General features: G+C 46.0%; 1 protein-coding gene across 5 annotated transcripts in view; it reads left to right on the top strand.

Moving 5' to 3' along the window:
- HYDIN (HYDIN axonemal central pair apparatus protein) overlaps positions 1-24,344 on the top strand; it is a 163,725-nt gene that overhangs the window by 46,022 nt on the left and 93,359 nt on the right. For all 5 annotated transcript variants that reach the window (XR_008236684.1, XM_052797258.1, XM_052797257.1 and 2 more), the window contains exons 8-12: positions 4,126-4,327; positions 7,020-7,200; positions 16,256-16,355; positions 20,902-21,020; positions 23,070-23,293. Coding sequence is in view for 4 of the 5 variants with exons in the window: in XM_052797258.1 (XP_052653218.1) it covers positions 4,126-4,327; positions 7,020-7,200; positions 16,256-16,355; positions 20,902-21,020; positions 23,070-23,293 (826 nt within the window). In the remaining variant the exon portion in view is untranslated. The remainder of the gene's footprint in view (positions 1-4,125; positions 4,328-7,019; positions 7,201-16,255; positions 16,356-20,901; positions 21,021-23,069; positions 23,294-24,344) is intronic.

The following is a 24,344-nucleotide window of genomic DNA, read 5'->3' as shown; positions in this document are numbered from 1 at the left end:
CGAGCTGCTCTTGGGGCTGGAGTAAATAATGTGATGGTTTTACAAGGTCTGAAGGTAGCTCGTGAACACTGCCTTGGAGAAACTTAAAAATCACTGTTGCTGCTCTGCATTTTGCTCTAGTGCTGGAAATGCATGGGTGGGGATGGACAGATGGCCTTTCTCAGGCCGCCAGAGACCCAGCACATCTCGTAGGTGATGCCATTAGCTTCCTGACGGTGAAACAGCTCAGAGCAATGCTCCTGACTCTGATCTAGTGGTAGCTCTGTGGGAGACACAGTAAAAAGCTTATGGTGGGGAAGGCTGGATCCAGCTGTAGGTGACTTCTCTAGCTTTCCAGAGATTGCTTTAGCCTGGTGAAGTGACTGACTTCTCCCCTGGTGAAGTGGTAACAGCAGGCCTTTGCATGCTGTTTGGAAAACAAGAATATGCTGGCAGCGGTGAGGCAGTTGAGTATGATAGTAGCAGGAGCAAAAGAATTACTTACCACAGATTGATATGGAAGTACAATAACACCCTTTTGAGCGAAGAGCTCTGCTTTCATTGCTTGCTTGTATTTTCAGTGAAAAAGCAGCAGGACCTTTCTCTCTTCAGCTGCATTCATAGAAGAGATGAGAGCAAGGCACAGTCTTCTGAGGGGCAAATGAAATTAAACTTGTTTTCCATGTTACCCAGGTATTCCAAATTTGACTGTCATGCACTCCTAAAAAGATTTAAAATCCAAATTCAGCAAAGAGGGAGTGACAGGGATAGAGTAAGAATATGTCTTAGTGAAGATGAAATGCAGCAGGGTGCTGTTTTGTTTCTATTAAGTCTAATCGATCTGGCTATCAGCTTCGGAATATTTAGAGCAGTAATCAATGGAGGAAAGTACTAGCTGTTGAATACTAGGAAAGCATTCTTCGTAAAACCCCAAATTTGTTTTGAAATCTTGTTCAAGGGTTTGCTCATCCATTCATGGAGCTATACTTTCAGGCTAAATAAAATTTGTCTTTCTATTCAAGAACAATTTGTACTGCTCTGAAAACTATTCCCTCTTGCACTAGGATGATTGTGTAGTATTAGAAGAATTCAGAAAAATGTTTTAGCTGATCTGTAAATTCCCTCTTTTCCTGCACAACAGGCCCCACAGAGATTGACCCAATGCTAGATTTCTTACTTGAAGATAGTGAAAAGTTATCATGATGCGCTAAGATATCTGTGTCCATAGTCATGCAGATGGATGGTGGAATAAAACACAGTGGTGTTTCTGCTGTGTGAAAGAGCGTTGTTCATGAGTGCGCAACCCAAAGCATCTGCTTTACTGCTGTATGAAAAGTCTTGCTTTTAGTTTCAAGTTCAAGCATTACTTTGTTCAGGATGCAGAGTGAGAGTTGTGTCCTACCATCTGTAGGAAATGTTTCAAAAGCATGTAAGAATGAGAGAATTGACACCCTGTAATAAGATTGTGTTGTGTAAATAATGATAGGGCAGATATATCTGGATTCAGTAAATGTGCTTTCATGGCAGCAAAGCGTCCCAAACTACGCACCATGGACATTACCCTGTCAAGTGAAATACCTAGTGCTACATTGCTGTTACAGTACAGAGATTTTTTTTTTTAACTTATATATTAAACAACCAAGAGTCTTAAATGAAATGTCACATCTAATTTGGCACCCAAGACATGAAGTCTGCAGCCACCCTTGGCCACCCCTGACAGCTCTGCTCTGTATCACTTCATCTGCCTGGCAGACAGATCTCTGACTTCCTCCTGACTCACTGGCAGCTGTGCACGCTCTACTGTACTGAGTGATTTGTGGGTTTATATATTCAGCATGATGCCAGATACTTCTCTTTGTGGTAGAAGGTGCTCTGGTAAATCCTCCAGCCTTCAGAAGAGTCCTCGGTGCCTGCAGCCAGGAGTGTAAGGGTGGCTGTGTCCCTAGCTCCTCTCCAGGAGAGCAGCAATAGGGGATGTTCAGCAAAGCGTGTAGAAACAGGCAGTGCATATGCTTTCTCCCTCGTGGGCTCTCCCTCGTTAGCATTTTTCTGAGCTGGAGGCTTTATTCTTATCTTTGTTTAATAGCTTCTGATGGTTTTCTCTTCCAAGAATTTGTCCAGTTGCTCTCTGGATTTAGAGCTGTTAGCCTCAACAGCCTCCTATGGTGGTATGTTCCAAAGGAAGGAATATTCCCTGGAAAAGTACTACTACTTTTATGTAATTTCTGACTATTAACATTATTTCAGGCCGTCAGGTTCCTGTTTTATGACAAATCATGATGAATTTTTCCTTAGTCACATTTCCCAGGCCATTCGTGCTTTTACAAACCTCTCCCATCTATCTTCCATATGATTTCTAGGTTGAGGAATCCTGTTCAGTCTTCATATAAAAGCTGCTTCATACTTTTAATCATTCTTTCTGCCCTTCTCTATTTAATTTCAAATGCTTCAGCTTGATTTTTGAGATCAGAACTATACCCAGTATTTCAAGACCCACATGGCCGTGGGTTTAGACAGATGATAGTTTTCATGGTGTTTATTTTGTAGTGGTTTGTTGTCTTGATTGTTTTAGAGCATTAGCTTGTGTTTCCATGAACCTGAGCTGTGCACGTCTCCCATTTCTTGGATCCTGGTTCCTCTGTTTGCCAATGCATGCTGAGGATTCACTGGAGGGGAAAGGCAATGTTTATAAAGCTTACCCAGGCTAACTCTTCTGAACTTCTGTTATTTTTGTATGTTAAGTTGTCCATTATAGAAAACAGATTGTCCAGTCATTGGAAACATTGCTGTTTTTCTTGCAATGTAACTCATCTCTGGCCACAAATCCCTACCACTCCAGACTCCCTTAAGAGTAGAGAAATTGAGGTTATACAGGCATGAAGGCTGAATTCTCCACGTGTGAAGATGAATGAATGACTGTAGAGATCTACTATTTTAAGGATAAGCCCAAAAGAGGGGGCTCTCTCTTTTTCCTGGAACGAATGCGATTCTGCCATGTTGTGTCTGGCTTAGGATTTAAGGAGTCCATCCAGCTCTCTCCTCATGTTGTTGCATGGTAGCCTTTTAAAGACAGGTCCAGCCACTGGCTGCCTTGCTGTAAGCTGTGCAGTGAGGAGAAGGCTCTGCCTTTGCAGAGGGATGCTCTCCAGGATATGGCCAGGTTGCTGCACTTGCCAGTTGGGGCTGGCTCTGATGGAATTGGTACTAAAGTTTGAGCTCACTTGACTCCCAGGAGTTACTTGGTTGGGAGGAATGAAGGTCTGAAAGCCCTGGAAATGAGGGAGCCTTTGGTGGGAGTCTGTTCTGGAGGGTGAAATGCTGGCAGGTACTCCAGCAAGACTCCAGTCATTAATCAGTTGATGTGCTCAGCCAGGGGCTCTCTCCTCTTCAGCTCGGTCTGAGGTGGAAAGCAAAGATGTCCTTGCTCTGGTCGTTGAATAGCTTGAGAGTACTCAGTGTGGACTTGCAGACTTGGGCATAAGCAACAGGAACCAGGCTGCAGAAATGGGCTCGCAGGACTGTAATGGGCAGGTTGGCGTGGGCTGTGCCCCACCAGTCTCATTTTGACATATCTTCACAAACCCACAGCAAGTGAGGGTACTGCTTCTACAACACAGTGAAGTTCTTTTCTGCGTCCCATCCTGCCGTGGGCTGTCACTTCACTTGTTCCTCTGAACCTCCCTTTTCTGCCTGCATGCCCCCAGGTATCTTTACTTGTCAGCAACGAGGGATGAGGAGAGAGACAACACTGGTGGTGTGCCTGCAGGAGATCCTGGGCAAGCTGCTGCTGAGGCGGGTACTCCTCTGAGTCACCTGAATGACTTTGATGCAGAATTCCCTGTGACCTGAGTGGGATAGCAACCCGAAGGCCACCTGGGCACATTGGAAAAATCTCCCTGTAAATACTGTCACCTTGGGGATAAATCTCTGCAAACGCACCCAGAAATAAGGTGCTTAATGTGGTGTCCAGGACATCCTCATGCTGTACACATGCAGCTATCAGGCTGAGATAAATGTACTAATCTGTGGAACTGCTAATACAGCTAAAAGCTGTAACACTTTCTTCTGTTACCTGTGGTTTGCTCTGTTCCTTGTACTTCCATCAACAAGTGAGATGAGCAAAGACTCCCCTTTGCTTTGTTCCAGGTGAAGATATTCACACAAGCCTTTATGGAGCAGCTGTAGATGTCAACGTCAGGCTAGACAGGAACTCCTTGACAGTTGAGAAGACTTACCTCACGCTGTCAAACCACAGATCTGTGGTCATCCACAATCGGAGTGAAATCATAGCCCACTTCCAGTGGAAGGCTTTTGTTACTCAGGAAGAAGAGGATCAGCAGAAGCTGAGGTTTGTTTGAAAGATTCATTTCAGCAAGATACACTGCCCAAGGGTAAAACTATTGTATGGTCTCAAGGGGTATTGGTGCTTTTGAATGGTTTAGGACAAGTAAACTATCCACGGCTTCAGGGTATGTGTCCCTGGGCTTCAGGGTAATGGAGCTCAGCACTTCCCATTCCAGTTCCATCCATCTCCATCCACTCCAGCTGAGGATGATGTTTTGGGGAGGAAAGGTTGAGTGCAATGACTGGATTTCCTCAGAGAGCAAATTTGCATTTGTGGGAGCCACAAACCACTGAGGTCCAGAGATCCCTGGGCTACAGAGGGTCCATGAGGCTGAGGAAAGCGTCAGCACTCGTTAACTGGGACTGCATTGAGTAGTAGCACTTAACATAGCTGCAGGTAGCATAACTATTATGATATTCACTGCAGTTTCTTCCACTCCAGCTTTGATAAGATGGCAGGCTTCTTTTCCAGTAATGTGCAGGGTAGAGTGCTTCACTGGCCCTGAAAGTTGAGGCCAACTTGCTGTAGGATGTTGAATTGCCTTGCACTGTCCCAGTTTCCAGCACAAGGTATTTCTGCCCTTCTTTAGAGACTGGGAAGAGTTTGGAGGTGGAGGGTTCTGCAGGGAAGGTAGGGCAGCACAGGGCTTGGAAGTGTGTTTGGGCTTCAGCAACCTGTGTCTTCATGGTGGTAAGAGATGGGGCAGGTTCTTCAAAGGGTGTCTTTGGTGAAGCTTTGAAATTCCCACTTCGGGCAGCAGAGAAACACTTAGAGCCCAGGGCGATGAATTGGAAATTTCACTTAAGGTGATTTAGGGGGATCCTTGTGTGACTTTTCAGACTTGGAGGGACATGGGTGTATAGGAGTTAGTCTGATAGCTGATCAGGAAACTGCCTCAAACTGGAGCACTTTTTAAGGGCTTCTGAGCAAATAAAGTTCAACGTAATTAGGTCAGAAACGCCTTGAAGGCCAAAACTAGTTTTCCACTGTTCTCTATTTTTAATTACACAGTGTGTGACTTCCGTGCAAGCTCAGTGTGTTAAAAGAAAATCTCATGACCTTTTCTTAGTACTTCCCTGGACCATTCCTTTACTGTCTCTTCCTACCTGTCTGTCTCAGACTGGACCTTGAGTCATCCTCTTTCCCCCCAGAAGCAACCAGGTTTCCCCACAGTTAACTTCAACGTGATTTTTTTTTTCCAATTACATTTGATCTCATGCCAGTTTGTGTCCTAGACTCTGACCAGGATATTTTGTTCTGCCTTACTTGCAATCTTAGGGATGGTCATAGCTCCAAGGCCACTGTCCAGCTGTCAGAGAAGCTTTTGAGATCTCAGAGAGTGCTTTTTCATGAGAGGAGGCACTGCAGGACCCTGCACTGGGATGTGACCCAAAAAGACCTGGATCATTAGAAGGTCTGTCCAGGGGTTTGCTCTGTCTCCTTCCTGCAAGACTTTCTGGAATGTAATGGTGGAATTATTGTCCGTTGATGGAGGTTGAGTTGAGGGTTGCTCATCTCAGTGGCTGGAAGCCTTCCTCAGGCACAGCATTGTAGGTCAGCCATGGAGAAACATTTCCCATTGCACCCCATGGGGAGCTAGCCAATGCAAGTATTTTTGGCACTGGTGACAGCATTTGCCCAAGGCTCTGTCTGTGTGCAGCTAGTAACATCCGTGACCCTATTTCCTTTCTAATTGTATTTGAATTTAGCTGGGTGATGATCACTATCCTGTTTATACTACATTGCCTCGATTTACTACATATAGAGCCTTCCACTCATCCCCCCAGAGTTGTCACTTGCTGGTTTTTCATAGTCAGGGGGCTGGAGCGTGAAGGGGGGACAGCAATATGCCAGCTAGGAAGCAACTGCTCTGTAGCAGTGCTCCCTCCTCATCTCTTGGTTGTGATCTTTAAACACTAGAATGATTTCTGCTACAACTACCAAGGAAGGGAGATATTAACTGTGTCAGAGCTCTGCAGAGAAGGCCAGAAAGCAGGAGAAGGTGGTTCAAGGCTAGACCTAAGGGTTTGGATTCAGAGATGCTGGTCCTGACTTCTTTACTGGGTGATGCGAGGCAAAATCACTTCCCCTCTCAGGGCCTCTGTTTTCATGCATATGAAACCATTAATTTCACCAGAGTGTTGCAATGCCTGAATTTGTCAGTTTGATTTTAAAGTGCTCTGGGATCCTCTGGTGAAAGAGGCAGTATAGGGAACAGAGAGCAGATATAGTTTGCTTATCTCTGCAGGTCCAAAAGGGAAGAAAAAAAAGTGATGCTAGTAACCTGCAGCTGAAACCCAGCTGCTTCTCCCATTCCAGTGAAGCACTGCAGTGGGTGCTCCTTCATCTTTATCTGCATCCCCTAAGCAGCTCTATGGTAGGAAAAGCCAGTTGAGGTGGTTGGTGGATTCTCCATCAGTTGTGGCTTTGAGCCAGAAGGCTCTCTTGAAGGCTGCTAGCATTGAAAAACCTCTTCTTAGCTTGTAAGTGTGGAGTAAAACTACCTGCCATGCCAGCAAACAAGAAGGTGATAATCTGATGTGTTTGGGACCCTGTGGCTCGGGGTCAGCTCCTTGCTGAGCTGCTGCTGCTGTTTCTCCCGAGTGCTCTGTTGCCCCTGCACTTACATGACAGTGTCTGCAAATATGTTGCTTATTACGTTATCTGCTTGGTTTGCCTCTCCCTGTGGCTGCAGGCTGTGTCGCATGCTGCGGAGGCAGGAAGAGGACGAGATGGATTATTTTCTCGAGTGCACGGTGGACCCCACTCTCCGAGAACGCCTTTCCCTTCTCTCCCGCAGCTTCCAGAACCAAAGGGCGAAGGTGCAAGGAGACTCCATGCTTTTCTCTGATGATATTTTCACCATTGAGCCAGTGGTAAGTGACAGCTGAGAACCTCCCTTCCTCCTCTTCCTCCTCCTCAAATGAGGTCACTTGGCAGATCCCCGCATCAGCTGGCTTGATGTGCTGAGAGAAAACATCAGGTTTCTAGTGAGGCTGGGAGAGCTTGTTGCAAAAAGCATTTCTGAACTGCAGGCTCCTGACAGACAGCAAGAGCCTGCCTGAAGCTGAGCTCTGCTGCTAGGGCTATAAATTAAGGGCACTTAAGTGTCCTTACAGTGTTCAGAGGTATTGATTATTATATTTAAGGGCACACCTTACACATAGTGTATGGGGATTAACAAAGGGAATTAGAGCGCTGTCAGCTGCCATATTGACCTGAAGAATTAAATGGTCCTCTGTGGAAAGGAGGCCAAATTCAGCCTAAGTTTAATCATGGAAATACAAATCCCTTCATGTAACCTCAACTTACAGCACATCTGAATCTCCCTTCCAGTGTCATCTGTGAGCCTGGACTCAAAGTTGGCAGGTTTAAATGGACTTTTTGAGTTCTATTGCACATAGGTACAGAGAACTTTTTGCTTTTCTGTTTATGCAAGCAAAACCCCATGTCCTTCAATCAACCAGAGCCCTGATTCTGAGTATTTGAATGGTCTGAGATGAAGAATGTCTGCTGTCTAAGCAGTACAAAATCTCTTCTCATCTTGGAGTAAACTCTAGAATAATCTCAATCTCTTCTTTCTTTTAAAATAAGTGAAACAAATTTTTTTTTTTTTCAAGGAAGGGGATCATGTTCTCTTCTTGGTTATTCCTATAGCCCGTATAAGGCTGAGAGCCACTACTGTCAGCACAACTGCAGTTTCACACCTCTGTAGCTGACAGCAGCATGATGTGACCAAGACATTGTGTCAGAGCAGTAGGAATATTGTGGAGAGCGGGAGCTGATCAGATGATCATTAAGAGCATCCTGTGGTGTGTCAGAGCTGGTTTTGGAGCATGTCCCAGGGTTCCTGCTTCATTACAGTCAGACTTTGTCTCCACAACTAGCTTAACCTGCTCTTATGCTCCTGAAGTGCATTAAGGTGAGGTCCAGAAGTCTGGCTGCCCACAGTACTGAGTCCTGGTACTCCATGTAATGATGTACAGACATAAAGTGTAGCCTGGCCTCAAGTCTTGAGTGGAAACCTTTCCTAAATGTCTATGTTAATGTTACATAGTTTGCTGTAGGGCTGAATATAAGCGGGCTGCTACATGAGTCTCTCCCCTTTTGTCTTGTCCAGCATTATCAATCTTTTGATTTCCATTAATTCCATTATTTATGGAACAATCAGTTTCACATTCAGAGTTTTGCTCATGTCTGTCTTCCCCCCTGGCATATGGGTGTCTTTACATTAAATGATAGTAAGTATTTTTTCCTCTTCATCAAATGTAGAATCTAAAAATCCACTGCCACTGACTTCCACAACCTTCTCTCTGGTGACAGCACTGTAACTTCTAGCTTGTGCTGCCACGTATATCTGCTGGAGATGCCCCCTGCCCAAAGCTGGCACCTTGCTGCCTCAGGCCTTCTGGCCAAAAGTGGCTGCTCTCTTCTTCCCACCTATTGCCCATGATGTCTGGGAGCACCCTATAGAAATAATCAAACCCTTGCAATGAGTGACTGCAGGAAATAATTGCTTCCAGAGGTTAGGAAGCTGGTGGAGGGATTGTAGTCTTGGAAATGCTTTCCGGGCAAGGACAGCTTTACAGGGTTTGTGCAGAAGCTTTGCTGTGTAAGTGGACCATAAGCTGCCAGTATTTTCAGGTGTTGCTATCTGTAGAAGTTCAAGCAGGTCATTTCAGTCTGTATGGGGTTAACTTGCTGATGAAAATAACAAAAAAGAGGCGGCAGTGATTTTGGATTTACCACGTGACCGTGAACATTTTGAGCAGCCATCCAAGCCTGTGGGAAACAAGCTGTTATGCAACTCTGACTTTCAGAGCGCATCTCAAATTTGATTTATTTTTGCAAATACATGTGATACATCAGCAGAAGCAGCTGTGATAGAAGCCCAGGTGGCTACCAAAGGACAAAGTCCTTGCTTTTTGCTGCATCCTCCCCACCAGAGCTTAGCTGTAAGTCACGTTGCAGACATGTGGGAGCTGACTCCTTGGAAATGGAAACCAGAGGAAAAGGAGGACAGGGATTTGTTACCATTGCACTGACCTTGACAAGTCATCACTGTCCTGTCATTGCCTGGTAGTGACTCCTCAGTGTCATGTGTTTTCTCTGAGCCGATAGAGGTGGTCTTCAAGATGTCCAGGTTATGAAACTGCTACTGTTGTTGATCCTGAGGTTGGGCCAGGAGGTAACAGCGTTGTTTGTTCCTGCAAATCTCCACCTCAGCTGGGGAACCATGCTGGTCCCCATCCAAATGAGAGGTTACTTCAGTTTTTGGCAGAAGGCACCATCTCCAGTGGGAGCTGTGGTCCATCCCACAGCTTGCTGTGGGTTCAGTTTTATTGATGGAAAGAGGCAGATGTTAGCTTTGGCACTGCCTTTCTCATAAGTGCCCTGAACTAACAGGATGCACTTCGAGTGTCATTTTGGTACTTCTGTTACCAGCTCTGTCTTTGGTTTTTTTGTCTGCTTTGAGCAGCTATTTCCTTTCCGTAGATCGCCTTCCCCCTCTGCAAAATGAAGTAGGTGATTTGGGCAACAGTTGGTGGTGCCCAACTTTTCAAGACCAGCTTTTTCTTGTTCAGGCTGGTGGAGCCTCATTATTTAGGGGCTGAGGGAGGGGAAATAGGATCTGCATGTATTTATGGTTGGGCTTTTCCACAGAGATCAGTTCTCTAGCTGTGAGTCATGGTGTGCCATTCCCTCCTGTTTGATGTTGCTTTATGCTGTGGCAAAGCCAGGGTACAACAGCTGGAGTTTTTGTGCTGTGTCATCATACATCCACCATCTGTATTTTATGCCACCTGCCAGTTGCAGCCTGAGGCTGACATTAAGCTGGAAGTGTTGCAATATCACATTCACAGCACTGCATAGTTTTATTTCTCTCCTGGTTAGCATCCACAGTAGTTTTCCATGCTCTGAGTCAGCTGCTATCCTACAGAGAACATGTTAGTCCAGGCAGACCGCTGGCTCCTGAGGTGTCCTGAGGCTAGTACACATGTAGCAGTAGCCTGCAAGGGTGGGTAATGAAGCATATCCTTTTAACCAGCAGTTCTTTTTTCCCTGGGGGGTAGCAGGAATGCGAGGAACCTCCTCATCAGCCTATTTCAATTTCCCACGAGAAATAACTCACAATTTCCTAGTTTTATAGTCTGACATACAGCAGTAGTGAAGGGAGAAATGACAAAAGTTTCCCAGAATAGTTATGTCTTTAAAGAATTTGGTTTAGCCACAGAATAGTAGAATAAAATGTAACTGATTATTTTTTTCTTGCCCTCTGCTGTGGAGTCAAACAGTCTGGCTTATAGCTTCACTGACAATACAAGAAAGCTACCTGTGGACATACTGCCAAAAGTTTCTGTCCAAATACATTGAATCCTGCAGAATGGTGAGTTCATATCAGGAGCTCAAGAGGCTTGAGTCTATTAACTGCTGGTGCAGGTTTTCTTGGGAGTGGGGATATGAGTGCAAGGCTCCAGTAATAATGCCGCATTAGGATTGTTCCAGAGAGCCGTGCTGATGCATATAAAAGGATGGGTTTTATTGCTAGTTCATAGGCTTGTTTCCTCTGGTGCCTTAGAGGAGTCTCATCTGACTGTGCCTTGGGATCTAGCAGCACCTCAGATGTATGGAGATATGTCCCTTGTCAGGATCTTGGTGCATCACTGAATGGCTTCCTGGAGCATGGCAAGACATCATCCTCAGCAAGGCGGGGGGTGTGTGCTGCACCCTCACCCTCATCTGTTTACGTTGTAAAAGAAGAAATGACATCAGCCCAAAGCTCTAGGCTCCTTCCCGCACTGGTTAATTATACAGTGTACAAAGAGATCCCAGCAACGTTGCAGCAATCACTGTGGTCTTGGTGGTATTGAGCAAATCATCCCACTGGGGACTCATTTCCACTCCCTTGCTGTTTGGAGATGTAACTTGCAGTGTTCTCTCAGGTTTTGCTGGAGCTGTATTTTTTTGGTGCAGTGCAAGTTCACCATTTTGATGTTTGGTTTGGGTTATCTTGGGCCAGGATCAAATTCTAGTGTCAGACAATTGCCATGCAGACACTGACCCAGCCCCGGTTCCCCTTCTGACAGCAACGGTGATGCAGGAATGGCAGGAGGCCAGGACAACTGGGGCTTTCTGTGTCATGAGCAATGCGTTTCATCCCCTGTGAAGACCAGCAGGCAGCTGGAGCAGATTGCAAAGCCCTGATATTGTTCTCCTGCCTTCTGTGCCCACTTGCCCATAAGCAGGGGCAGAAGGAGCCTTGGACAGTGAGTCCCAGCTGGGGTAGCCAGCTCTCTGACAGGGCCTTACCTTCATTTGTGAGGTGGTTTGCAAATATCTTCTGCAAAGATGAAGGCAGGCATGGTTTTCTCTCCAGGAGCTGCTCTGAGAAGTCCTGCTGGGCTCAAGCCCTGGCATCCAGTGGGAGGCAGAGTATCGCTGCTGGCTCTGCCAGGGTCCGGCTACCTGGTGCCTATTAGATGTGTAGGGACTGCTGGGGACAATGGTTTCATGGGGACAGGTCCCAGGGTGGAGAAAGGATATCGAAGCAGACTTGATTGCACAAGGCAGTTTTGTGACAAGAAGAACTCTCCCCTCAGAAGAGGAGGAGTGTGGGCATTGTTGTCCTAAATCCCAAACCAGGTTAATCCGGATCTGCAAAGACTGGAAGGGATTGCTCCATGGGGCAGCTCTTGGGATCAAGCTCTGTGTCTGCAGAGAGCCAGGGCATGTACAGAAGCTGCTCTCTGGACTATGAGATAGCATGTAGCCACACACTCCTGGGGCTAGTGCACCACTGGTGTGGTGTGAGGGCTACCAAAGTTTTTTAGGTTACTCTGGGGAGGAGGGGTATCCTCATTGCCTGCCTTTGGTACAAAACTCAGGTGTTCCAGGTTGGTGGAGAACCTGGGATGTTCAGCTTCTGCATTCAAGGGGAATGTAGGCTTTGTAGCCTGAGGCTCCCTGTAGATGATCCAAGTTAAATATATAAAGTTTACAAGTGTGAATGTTCCCAGATCTCTCCTGAATGCTTGAGAGCCTGAATGGCCTTTAAGATTCAGTCCTTATTCCTTCTGTATGTTGGGATGTCCTTAGAGAAATGGGCTAACACTGCTGCCCTGCCACCGAGGAGCTCCTGGAAGGTTTTCACTGCCCTGAGAGGAGCACTGGAAGTACCACAGAAGCCTGGGTGGGCTCTGCGGTGGGTGAAAGTCTTGCTGTGCTCTATTTCTGTATGCTGTAAAACAGGGAAGTGGAATTTACTGTATTTTTTTTTTATGAAGTTCTCTTTCTATTACCTCCTCCCTGCTGTAGTCGCACTGTCTCCCTGGGTGTATTCACCGCAGCAGTCAGGATTGTTGCTGTGCAAGTCACATTAGGGGCTCAGGCGTGCAGAGTATCCATCTATTTGGCTGCCAGAGCTTAGTGGGGGAACAGGTAAGTTTGCCATCCTAGTCCTGTTCACCCAAAGCTCAACTGGCAGTGACCAGAGCAGGATAGGTGGGTGCAGCTCGTAGCAAGACAGAGCTGTCAAGAGCATCAAACATGGGCTTTTTTTCTGATCTCCCACTCTTATCTCTGCCTTTTGGCTCTGCACCACCTTCCTAGGTCCCCTGACCTGTCAAGTCTGTCCCTATCCCTGCTTCTGTGATATATTGCTGTTACTGTGCTTCGAAACACTGGGGTAAGATCACTGTGTCGGTTATATTTCCATCACAGATGTGCTGTCCTTGGAGTTCATCAAATCCCAAAGTCAGCTAAACTCACTCAGCTAGAAAAGTACACTGTTGTTAGCAGATACATATTCATCAGGCCAATGGTTCTTTTTAATTTTCTTCTTTTCCTGCTTAGCTTCATTTTTGCTTATGAATTGTATTATACTTGCTTCCGTTAACGGGAGATGTATTGCCTCTGTCAACCTCTGAGTAATAACTAAACTGCCCCGAAGTGTCCACAGGGCTAATATATCTGATTGCAGCACATAAAATAGACCAGTGAGTACCATCAGCTTGTGATCCAGCAGAAGCCAGCAACAAAACAGTACTTTGTTAGTTAGTTGACCTGAAAGGCTGATACTGCTGCATTAGGCTCAAAGAAGTTTGTTTTCTGGCCTCAGTGGAAGGAGGGATGCTCTCGAGTTTCCCAGGAATGATTTGGCTTTGAGACCTCGTTCTTGTTCTTATGAACTCTGCTTTACAGCAGCCAGTGTTGCGCTAAATGATGACACGGTGTAAAAATCTGACTCTGCTTTTTCAGATATATCCCAAAGTCTTGCAAGCGGTAACACAGTCCCAGCAAATCAGATGCTCAGTTTATGGTAGGCATCATCTGTCTGAAGCCAGCACAAACTCTAAGCTGCCTGCCCCCAGTAATCCGGCTCTGCACAGCCCTTGTAAACCTGATGGCAGAACTACAGTCAAATCCTGGCATCAGTTTTCACCCTCAGCCTCACTGGTCCCATCCTGTCTCGTTCAAATATCTTCTTCCCGGTTTGCTGTCTGGCATGTGAGGCTCTACAGAGCAAATAGCACGTTTCCCTTCGAGTGATCTGGGTGGCCATGCTGAAATTGGGCTCATTTCATTCACACTCACTGCTGAACTTCCCTCCTTTTTACTGCACGCCTGTGTTCTGGTTTTAAGGCTCAGGATGTGCTCTCCTCCCCTGCTTTATGCCCCTCTATAAGATGAAGACCTCAAGCATCACTGCTGCTCTCATTTCATTAATGTCCTTCCTCAGCCTATCAGCAGTGACTGTGTAGCTGATGGTGCTGGTAAGCCTGGCAAGGCACCATTTACAATGCGGGAACTGAACAAGAGCTGTCCGTAGCTCTCTGGGCAGAGGACCACAGCAGCTGGAAGATCAAATGGTACGCTTGGGCAGCTCAGATCTGGGCAGCATCCTTTAAAGAGGAGCGCAGAGTGCTGGTGAGCTGTGTGTTCAGCTACAGCTGTTGGGCTTGAAGCAAAGGCAAGCAGCTGGCTAGTGCATCCCCCCCTCCCCAGGGACGGCCTGCCCAGGGTGAGACCACTGATCTCAGTCTGTTAAACACATAGCAAGCAGCTGGGTGATGAGCACTGGTGAGTTATTAGACTCTAATTAGCCAAGCCAGGGAAATCTATCATCTGAGTGTTCCTTCTCATTGGCTTGGCTTAGGCAAGCTCCAGGCATCATAGCACAGTTTATGTTGTTTGGACCACCCCAAATGCTTTTATTCCTGTAAATCTAAGATAACTCTCTGGATGCTTGTGAGTCCATGCAGCATCCCTGTGGAACCTGAGGGATCTGATATCTAGCACATTGACTGTGGGTTGCAGGCTGATGTTGCCAGTTTGCTTCCTCAAGCCAGTGTGTTGTCATATAGTAAGGCTTCATCTTCATCCAGTTGCTTGCTGGATAGAAACATAAAGTACATTTGATCTAGCAAATGTGTTTGCTCTAGGTTTTGAGAAGAATCCAAGTGATTTTATTCTTTGACTTCCCTTTTCCAGTTACTGGTTTGTTGGTGTTTGAAACGGTTTTCTCTACCTGTTCTTCCTTCTCTTCTTTTGACTCTGACCAGGCTGTGCATTAGGGAATTATTTGCAGCTGCAGCCCAATAACTCACCTTGTCATAGCTCTTTAATTTTTGTGGGGGCTGTCCTTTGAGCTCTAAGCACTAAGTTGATGGGAAGTATTATAGTTATTTAATATTTATGCTGCAGGAGTGCCGGAGGCTCCAGTCAGTTCAAGACTCTCCTGGACAAAGTACTGAGGATACCAGCAGCAAGCAGAATCAAAGCCTCACTTTGCTGATAGAAGAATAACTCTGTTCTTTTTGTCTCCTTCTATAAGCTACATTTTTGATTCCTGGTAGAGTATTATTACAGTTGTAAGAGGTGCATATATTTATGACAACAAATGCATGAAGAGTTGTTTGTAATGCTAGGGGTTGAGGGGATATAAGTGGTGCCTTTGTTTAAACCAGTTGCAAGAAGCGAGTGAGAGCCTTTACAAACCAGGGGTGTCTCCAAGAATGCACAACAAGGCTCCCTGGGACTGAATGCCAGTGCCAGGACTCTGGGAGAGAAGCAGAGGGAGAAGACCCTGAGGAAGCAGCAGACAGTTGCAGACACACTGGTAGCATGGTCTGGACTTAAATCCCTGAGTAAAAGAGTGACAGGGAGAAGAGCTTGTTGGTTGAAAGAGGTGTGGAGCTGTAAACAAATCCCATCTCTTCTTGTTTGAGCCTGTGTTCAGGGAAACAGGAATGTATGCACCTTGCAGAGAGAAACAGGATGCATCTGACTCTCAACTTCTTTCTCAGATCATCTGTCAGCTGGAAGAGCCTGCGTGCTGGCTGACTGCTCATGGCACAGGGCAGAAGCAGCCATTAGCGGGAAGGAGTTTGTTCTTCATTGATTCCCAGGCAGGAGGGCTTGTTCTGCTAGGTGCTGAGTGCCTTGACTCACTGGAGTACATTAAATACTTACATGTGTGTACAGGTGAAGGGTATAAGAGGCAGCACCTTCATAACTAAGAATGGAAAAATCCATGTGATTTGCTAAATCTCTCCTGCTCTGAGTAATAAGTGTTCATGTAGCCATAGAGATACAGAGATATAAGGGAAGGTTTGCAGGAGAGAGGTATCTTTTCCTTAGACTGGCTGGTACCTCTGAAGAAATTGTGCTTGATACGCTGGAGTGCCAGCCAGCTTGGTTGCATCGTTATAGCCCTAATTTAACAAAATGTCTCCACCAGGTGCCAGTAAAGGTAAGGGACTTAGAAAGTTTTTTTGCAGCTGCTTCCAAACTCTCTTATAAATTTTGTTGATAAGTGTTGCTTGCTCCTTGCTCTTCATTGATGCTCTAAATAAAGGCTATAGGGCTGTGGTTGAAAACAAAAAATGTACTGTTTGAAGATAAATGGTTTGCTGTCTCCTTCTGTTCTAGGAGGGAGACGTCTGGCCAAATTCTTCGGCTGAAATTAATGTTATCTTTAAACCCCGAGAAGCCAGACTCTATCAACAAACGGTCTACTGTAACATCTCAGGTACAGCTCCTTTCTCCTGCTTCTGTTACCCACAGTCAAGGTGAGGCACAAATAGTCTTCCAGTCCACTTGGTTCTAGTGTAATTGCTAGGAAGGGTTAATGGTCAGCAGAGCAGTGCTGGCACATACCCACTGTCCCTGTAGTTTCTAGGTGGTCTCCTGTCCAAAGCCAGGGCTCAGTGCACCTGGCTTGGGATCACTGATCCCAGAACAATCCAAAGCAGTGAAGGGATAAGGTTTCATGCTGTGGGTTTGCCAGTATTTGCTCTGCTGCAAGGTGGTCTGTAAAGGCTAAAGAGCTACACCGCAGAATAGCTTTAGTGATCAAGGGCTAAGCCCCTATAGACCATTTACCTCCAAGATGAGTCTTCATTATGCGGATGCATCATCAGACTCCTGAGGCGGTAGGAGCTGAGTGACAAATGGGCTCCCAGACCCTGGATCACTTCCCACTACCCAGACACTGCCAGACCTTGGGTGGCTGAGCCCTGCTGAGCACAGGGTGGCTGCGAAAGGACCACCTCTGGCCAGCATGTGCTTCTCTCCCTGCATGGGAATTATCACCTTGTCACTCTGAGTTTATGGTGCATCTGGGTAGCATTGCACAGGGCTTGCTGTACTAGGCAGGGTGAACACCCTCCCTGGAAATCAGAGTTGGAGCAGTCTGCTAGATAAGCTTTATGCTCATCCTTTCTTACAGAAGTGCTGTCAAGTCTTTTTCTGGAAGCAGTTATCATTGACCCACCCGAGTTATACCATCGTTGCCCTTACAGAGGTGATGGCTTTGCTGTGCTAGCATGGGGCAGGGAATGCTTCCAGCAATCTGCGTGGTTCGGGTTACCTTGTCCTTCCTCTCTGTCTCTGCATGGTGCTGCTTAAGGTGTTTTTCAGGAGTGGGAGACAACTGTCACATTTCCATCCAGAGAACATGTTTTTCCCCATCTGAGAGGAAGAGGTGTGAGGCCCATGGTTCTCCAGCAGCCAGCCTCCTGTTCTGGAGGGTGCTGAAATCACCAACACAGCTGCTTTGTTGCTTTCCTTACTGCTCCAAGCTGATGGATACAAATGTCATGAAACAGCTTTTTATTTATACAGTAATTGCACAGGGTTTACTTGGCAAATACCACCTACAGTAATTACCCAGGGCTTGTGTTAACAAACTGTCTTCCTGCCCACCAGCTGCAGTTGTTAAAGCTGTGGAAGCAAAGGACTGATTTAAAAAGTTGCTCCCAAGGGATTCCTTGCTCAGTGCCATGCTCCTGGCTCTGGGATTTTTTTGCTCTGGTGATGAGGGTGTCCATCATTTTGCTGCAGGGATCTCCAGGGGTTGGGCCAGGAGAGCTTTTTCATTGCAGAGAAATAGGAAAACTACTTGCGTGCAACCCTTGAGCTGGTCTGGGAGTTATAGGAAACAGAGCTGGGCAAATGATCTGTACTTAGAGGAGCCTGCTCTTGAAAGACCCTGATGTGCCCTTGGGAGAGCTTAACTCATCCACTGGCTCCTTGGAAGAGGACCTCAAGGAAGTCATTTAAATGATGCATCTACCCCCCATCCTTTACAAAACAGAGCTGATCCATTGTATGGGACAGTTTCCACCTTGACAAGAGTTAAGGTCCCTGGGTGGAAAAAGAGTTTCAAGACAAAACCAATGATCTTTAACTAGGGAGTCAATTAATTTTGCTTCTTGGATTCCTCTAAGAAGTGTGAATGGCTTCCTCATGCATTTGCATGCCAGTCACAAATCCCATTGGAGGATGATTTGCAGACAGTGTGTGCCCCTTGCGGGGAATATTTGGAAGCTTTGCCCCAGTGCAGCACTGTGAATTGTGCAGCTGGATCTCATGCCCCAGTGGAAAGGGGCTTTGCTGGCCTCTACTTTTTTTTGCAGGTGCTTCCATAAATTGCTTAGCAGATGCTTCTGGATCAGGTGATTTACAGAACTAATCAGCGCTGTGCAACTTGCAAAGCTGGCAGTTAAGAAGTGGTTTGAAATTTGCTCTTGGCAAATATTTAAGCTCAAAATGAACTTTCTTAGTTATTCATGCAAATAAAGCCATGGCTCTTGAGTGCTGGAAGGAAGCACATGGTGCGGGGCTCAGACACCTAAAATTCTCTCTCTCTCTCCTTTTTTTTTTTTTTCTCTGCATAGGGAAATGTATTGGGTTACATCTGATTTCTTCCAAAACCCATTTCTAAGTCACTCTTGCAGGGAGAAGCAAAACCCCAAATGATGTTCACTCCTTTACCTTGTGACATCCTGCATCATGTAAAACTGGATCTCTGTTTATTGATGTGGTCAGATGAGAATCATGTTCAAAACCAGTCACAAAACACAGGGTCATTCTGTGAACAAGAAACTGAGCGTCAGAAAGCAGCAGAAGTTAAGGATTTTGGCAACAAAGTCCTGTGCTGTTGGGCCACCTACACCCCTATTTAGTTGAAAGCAAGGCAGCAATGCCAAATTGTACGCCCTGCATGATGTGCAGAGGCATTATCCCTGCTGAGACCCAAATTCTCACTCCACAGTACCAGGCGTGGATTTGGGATTGAGGACAAGAAGGCTGTAGCCCCTCTGTGCCCTTGGTCTGTGTGCTCTGGGATGTGTTATGGTGGGAGCATCCCAGGGCCACAGCCCAGCTGTACCCAGGCGTCAGGCAAAGGCTGGATGTTCCTGAAAGCCCCAGCTTCTAGCAAAGAGGAGGACATGCTCTCTTATTTTTCTTCTCGGCTCTCCTGAATGCTGCCTGTAGTTTAGTCTGTTCCTCCTCCTTTGGGAAGATCCCACTTTTAGGTTTACCTGGAAGGAGGAAGAGCAAAAATTCTGGGATTTCCTAAAGTTTCAAGTTCAGCGTAGGGGTAGAGGAAAGGATGGCTTCCATGGACCTTCAGGAGAGGATGAGGACCTACCGCAGAAGGGGAAGAACTGCCACTGATTTTTTGATTGCACTGATTTTTCAATTGCAGTGGCCATGGAACATGTGTCTCAGCATGATCATGGACAAAATCTTGTCGCTTGGAAATCTTTGCCGTTTCCTAAGAGCTTTCATGGCTTAGACCTAGAATTTTTAATGAAAATTAAGCCCCACATGATGCAAGATGGAGAAGTCTTTTGACAGTGAGCACCCAATACTGCCTTTTTTATGCTGTCTGTGAAATAGAAATACACAGCCCTCCAATTAATGCCTGAGCTGTGAAACATAACTCTTATCTCTGCTATTAGCTGGGCTTTGGCTGGATCTACTTAAAAAATGTTAAATTTAACAAAAGCTCCCAAGCTCTTCCTTTCTGGTTTTGGACATTATCAAACATCCTCATCCCATGGTTGCAAGATCAAAAAGTCAGTAATTGTTGAAAAGGCTGTTCCAGGAGAGGTTTTTTCAAGTTGTGATCTAGTCACTGAGTTGTCACACCTGGGCTGCTCTTTGCAAAAAAAAAAAAATCATTTTGGACATTCTTGAATAACTATGCAGAAGACTTTTTTTAAAAGCAACCTTCAATCCCGAATCTTTAATAAATGGTGAGCATAGCACAAAAGGAGCTTGAAGGACAGGGGAATATTTTTGCACAAAAGCTACAGTGAAGGTTATGCACAACATTTGGGGGGTTCGTTTTTGCGCTACTCGCTTTCCATGCAGAGTAGAATGGGATGGCAGGGAGACCCAAGCCAAAATTTGAGCTAGGATTCAGGCACTGGCTGCTCCAGTGGTTCAGAACAGCTGAAAGATCCTGCACTATGTCATCTTAGCAGACTTACGGAAGAAAATTAGCATCTTAGAGTTTAGCTATAAGCCTTGCAGTCTCAGTTACTTTTGCAGCAAGGGACATGTGCAATAGCAGTATAGTTATGGCTTATCTTGATCTCAGTAGTGAGGAAGCTGGTTTTCAATAACTGCTCAGCGTGCTTCAGGTAAGGTGTCTTTACAAAGCTGAGCTCTTGGTATCGTGGTGGGAATAGGGGAATGCTCCTCCTCTCCGGAGATCATAAAGCCCTGTGTTATTTAGGTGCTGCTGCAGGAGGTGAGCCCTGGAGCACCCAGGTATGGAGCTGTATGTTAGGCATAGGCAGTGGCTGAGATGCTCTGCCTGCTCTAAGCAGCCCTGGGATGTGTGTATCGCCATCAGCAGGCAGCTTCGCCTTGCTTGGGCTTGTACTTGTCAGCTCCTGTGCTGTCGTCCCCAGTTGCATCAGTATAGACAGTGGATTTTTATCTTCAGTTCTGTTTTGTGAGCTTTGTGCCTTCATGGAATGGATTTCAAAGCTCATCTAAGTGCATGGGAAGAAATTCAAAGATCATGTTTTAAACTCAGCATTGCTTTTTCAGGGTGCAAACTGATTGCTAAATTAGAAACCAATTCAAGGGGTCAGTTAGAAATTAGAAACCAGCCCCAAGGCATATCTCTTGAGGGAAGAGAAGGGTCCTGTATCTTCTCCTGGAGCACCTAGAGCTGGTCCCATCCAGCCTGGAGTTGGGGACTAGCATTGAGTCAGCCTGGAAAATCCAGGGCAAGAGGGAATTACTGTACTGAAATGGAAATCTTTCCCCAGGTCGAGAGACCAGGCTGCCCCTGCGCATCAAAGGGGAAGGCATAGGGCCCCAGCTCCGCTTCAGCTTTGACCAGCTGGACATTGGGAAGGTTTTTGTTGGATCGACCCACAGCTATGAGGTGAGCAGCAGGGGTTTGCAGGGCTTGGGGTGGATTCTGATGGCTCCCAGGGCAACAGTGAGCCTCACAGACCTGCATGATTTCTCGCAACTCGGGCAGTTGTGAGCAGGGAATATTTGACATAATAGTCAAATTTGGGGGGCTTTCATAGAATCTGGATACTTTTGATGGGGTCTGAGAGGTGTGTATGTTGTTCGTGAAGCCCTAATCTCTGCTTTTCAGTGACCTTCTTTTGAGATTAGCTGGGAGGCTTCCTGCAAACCGCCTCCCCTTGACACATGAAAGCAACACTGGGTCAAAAAGATAAATATTCAGAGGCTTTTTTTTCAGCTCTAGATGCAATGCACCTTTGTACTCTGGCTGTTAAAAAGCAGCTGGAACAAACTTACTGTGTTTGAACTCAAGTCCGTTGCAAACAGTTTTCAGTTAAGTGCATCCTACTAATTCCTGGGAGTTGGAGGAAAGGTGTCCAGCCTCCTGGCTCAGAGCTGTCCCTTGCGAAGACATAGGGAGCGCTCTCCCTTGCTGACCAGTCTCTTGCCACTCCTCAGACTTAGTGCATCTCTGGCTCTATAAAGAGCAAAGCATTTCTTGAAATGAAGCAAAGGAACTTTCTATATATTTGCCTCCCCACAATAGTGTCAAGTCTTCTGAAAAACAAACAAACAAAAAAATAGGGCAACCAAAAGAGGTAGAAAATGAGACAATACATCATGCCAGACACTTTCAAAAGCTTGACTGTGGCAGGGAAGGACACATTAAGGTGTTTTCTTACCAAAATATTGTGGTCTCTATGCATTTTTAATGCTGATACTTTATTGATTCTCTCTATATCAATTTATTATTTTCATTACTTGAGAAAATGTGAATAAGTAGATGATGCTGTTAGTGCTGTACTAAGCAGCTAGACTGGAGGTAAACCTCAGCTCCGCATAGGATCCCGAAGCGCAATTTGTAACTGAGGTGTAAAACATAAGAGGAGAGAGTAGTTCTCAAGTTTCCATTGCAGAGTTTGAACACGTGAATATTTTCAACAGCAGCTGCAAAATTAAAAAAATAAGGGACATTTCTATGCTTCTGTCTCAGTTTTGCTGACACATTTTGCAAGGACGAAAATTAGGGAAAAGAAATCCAAAGCAAGTAGATAAGTCCATGGAAATGGCAGGATTTCACACTGCAGCAATAAGAAACTTGACAGCTTTGCTTTGGGTAGGTTTGTTGGTGACTGACAGCATGCTAATACTCACAGGCAGGTGTGGGCATTTCTTGCCTGACATGAAAAGAGCTGAATCTCAACAAATGCTGCAGGACTGGGTCACTTGTTCGAGGCAGTAGGTCTCTCGAGTATTCAACAAAATACAGCTTGGCTCTACGTTTGCAGTTTATTCTAATAATGGTAAAATCTTAGATAGTGGCTGTGAATATTTATGAAAGAAATTCTTTCAGAAGAATAGGTAGAGTCCCTATGCACCTTACTCATCCTTTCTTGACATTTCTGGTTGAGCAAAGACTAAGAAACTAGCAGATTGAAGAAAAAATAAAAGAAACCTGAGCTATATACCATAGCAGAGTTGGGGATTGCTTCTGAAGTTGGCTATCATGCTGACCTGAAGTGTCTTTTGCTGCATGCAATAAACTTGTTGACTGCAATGGAAGCTGAACATGTTCTGCCCTTGGCAGGATCAGACTTATTTGGAGCAGAAGCAGTTGGTGATTCACTAGTAATGCTGCAATCGCCCTTCGTTGCTCTTAGGGACAGGTCTGAATCAGCTCAGTGATGCTGAGCATGTCCTCTGCACTGCAAGTCAAAGTGGACTGCTCTGTGTCAGTGGAATAAACCCAGAGTGACTCCGTTTATGTGAAGTTATCACTGCTTTGCATGAAAAAATCCAATGGCAGAACTTGTCCTGTTTGTATTTTCTTTGGCTTTTGCCAAGCAGCATCTTCTGCCTCTTACAGATGTTAATCGTTTAATTAGAAAACAAATCAGCCTTCTGTAAGAAAGGAACATTCCTTATGTATTTCTATTTTGCTTTCTTGCTGCTGCAGGCGATCCTGTTTAACAAAGGAGCCATTGATGCCCTCTTCAGCTTGGTCCCTCCATCTACAGCTCTGGGCTCCTGCTTTACCTTTCTCCCCAGGGAGGGCATCATTTTGCCAGATGGGCTCCAAGTCATCCGGATGTCCTTCAGTTCCACCATCCTGGGGAAGTTCACAGAAGAATTCAGGTTCAGTGTGAATGGATCTCCTGAGCCTGTGACCTTGACTATCAGGTGAGGAGGGTTATAGGAGCTTGGTGGGTACATCTGTAGCTATCTCTGGGTAATCATGTCCTACCTACCTCATTTTATGATGGAGAAGAGGAACAGGTGAAGTGTAATTGTCTCCTATGCCCTCAATACCCAGTTTAACTCTGAACATCTTGGGTCCCTCTGGGAACCAGCTTTGCCTTCATGGTTGAGCCAGGGTGGCTCTGTGACTTTCCAGGATGCTGTTTGCACAGAATTTGGCAGCAGCAGATTTCTTTTGTGACCCTTTGGTATCTCTGTGTGAGGACCCTGGGGACTTAAGCGACACTGCCCATGCTGGAAAAAGTTTGACTGAAGGCTGCACAGGTAAGGTGTGGAGATGACTGCTGCCCAGTCTGGGTACCTAGGAGCTGGAGTGACTCCTTCCTACAGGTAGCTCATTTCTCCTTGGGCCATGGCAGACAGTGGGATGGTATCAGTTTTGGGCAGTAGATGGACTGGGATGTCCCACCTGAACACACAGCGAGGCCAACAGAGCTTTGGAGATGATTGAAGGCTGGGCCAGCTTGGGTGATTCTGCAGCCAGAAGCAGTGTTTTTAAAATCCTCTGTTAATAATCCATACAAAATGGGTAGCAGCAGCCTCAACATCATTTCTCATGCTAATGCGTTGGGACAAGCTGTCCTCCCAGTTCTTGTGCCTTGAGTGCTACAGTAGCTCTTTTCTGCAGCCGGGAAAGTGCTGATGGGGGAGGTGGGGAGCTCTGCAGCAAGTACAGTCACAAAGACTTGGGCATCATCCCATGGGCTGGTGCTGTGGCAAAAGATAATCCTCACTGAGCAAAAAGGGGAGAAGGGAAGAAAAAAAAAAAAAGCTGATGATAGGAGAGGCAAAACTCACTTCTCAGGACCACAGCAGCATGTGAATTTGTCCCAGCTAGTCTCAACCATGGGCTGGTGGGATATCGTGGTGTAGGCAGGAAAGCTGATGGTGGGCGCTCTGGAGGTTTGGGGCTGGCTGTGCCTCCTCAGCAGCCAGCCTCCTGAGCTGCTGCTGTTGGGAGGCACTAGATCAA

This window comes from Harpia harpyja, chromosome 9 (assembly GCF_026419915.1).
Source record: "Harpia harpyja isolate bHarHar1 chromosome 9, bHarHar1 primary haplotype, whole genome shotgun sequence".
Taxonomy (NCBI): Eukaryota; Metazoa; Chordata; class Aves; order Accipitriformes; family Accipitridae; genus Harpia; species Harpia harpyja.
Note: the sequence above shows the minus strand (reverse complement) of the source record. Positions and strands in the feature narration are given on the sequence as shown.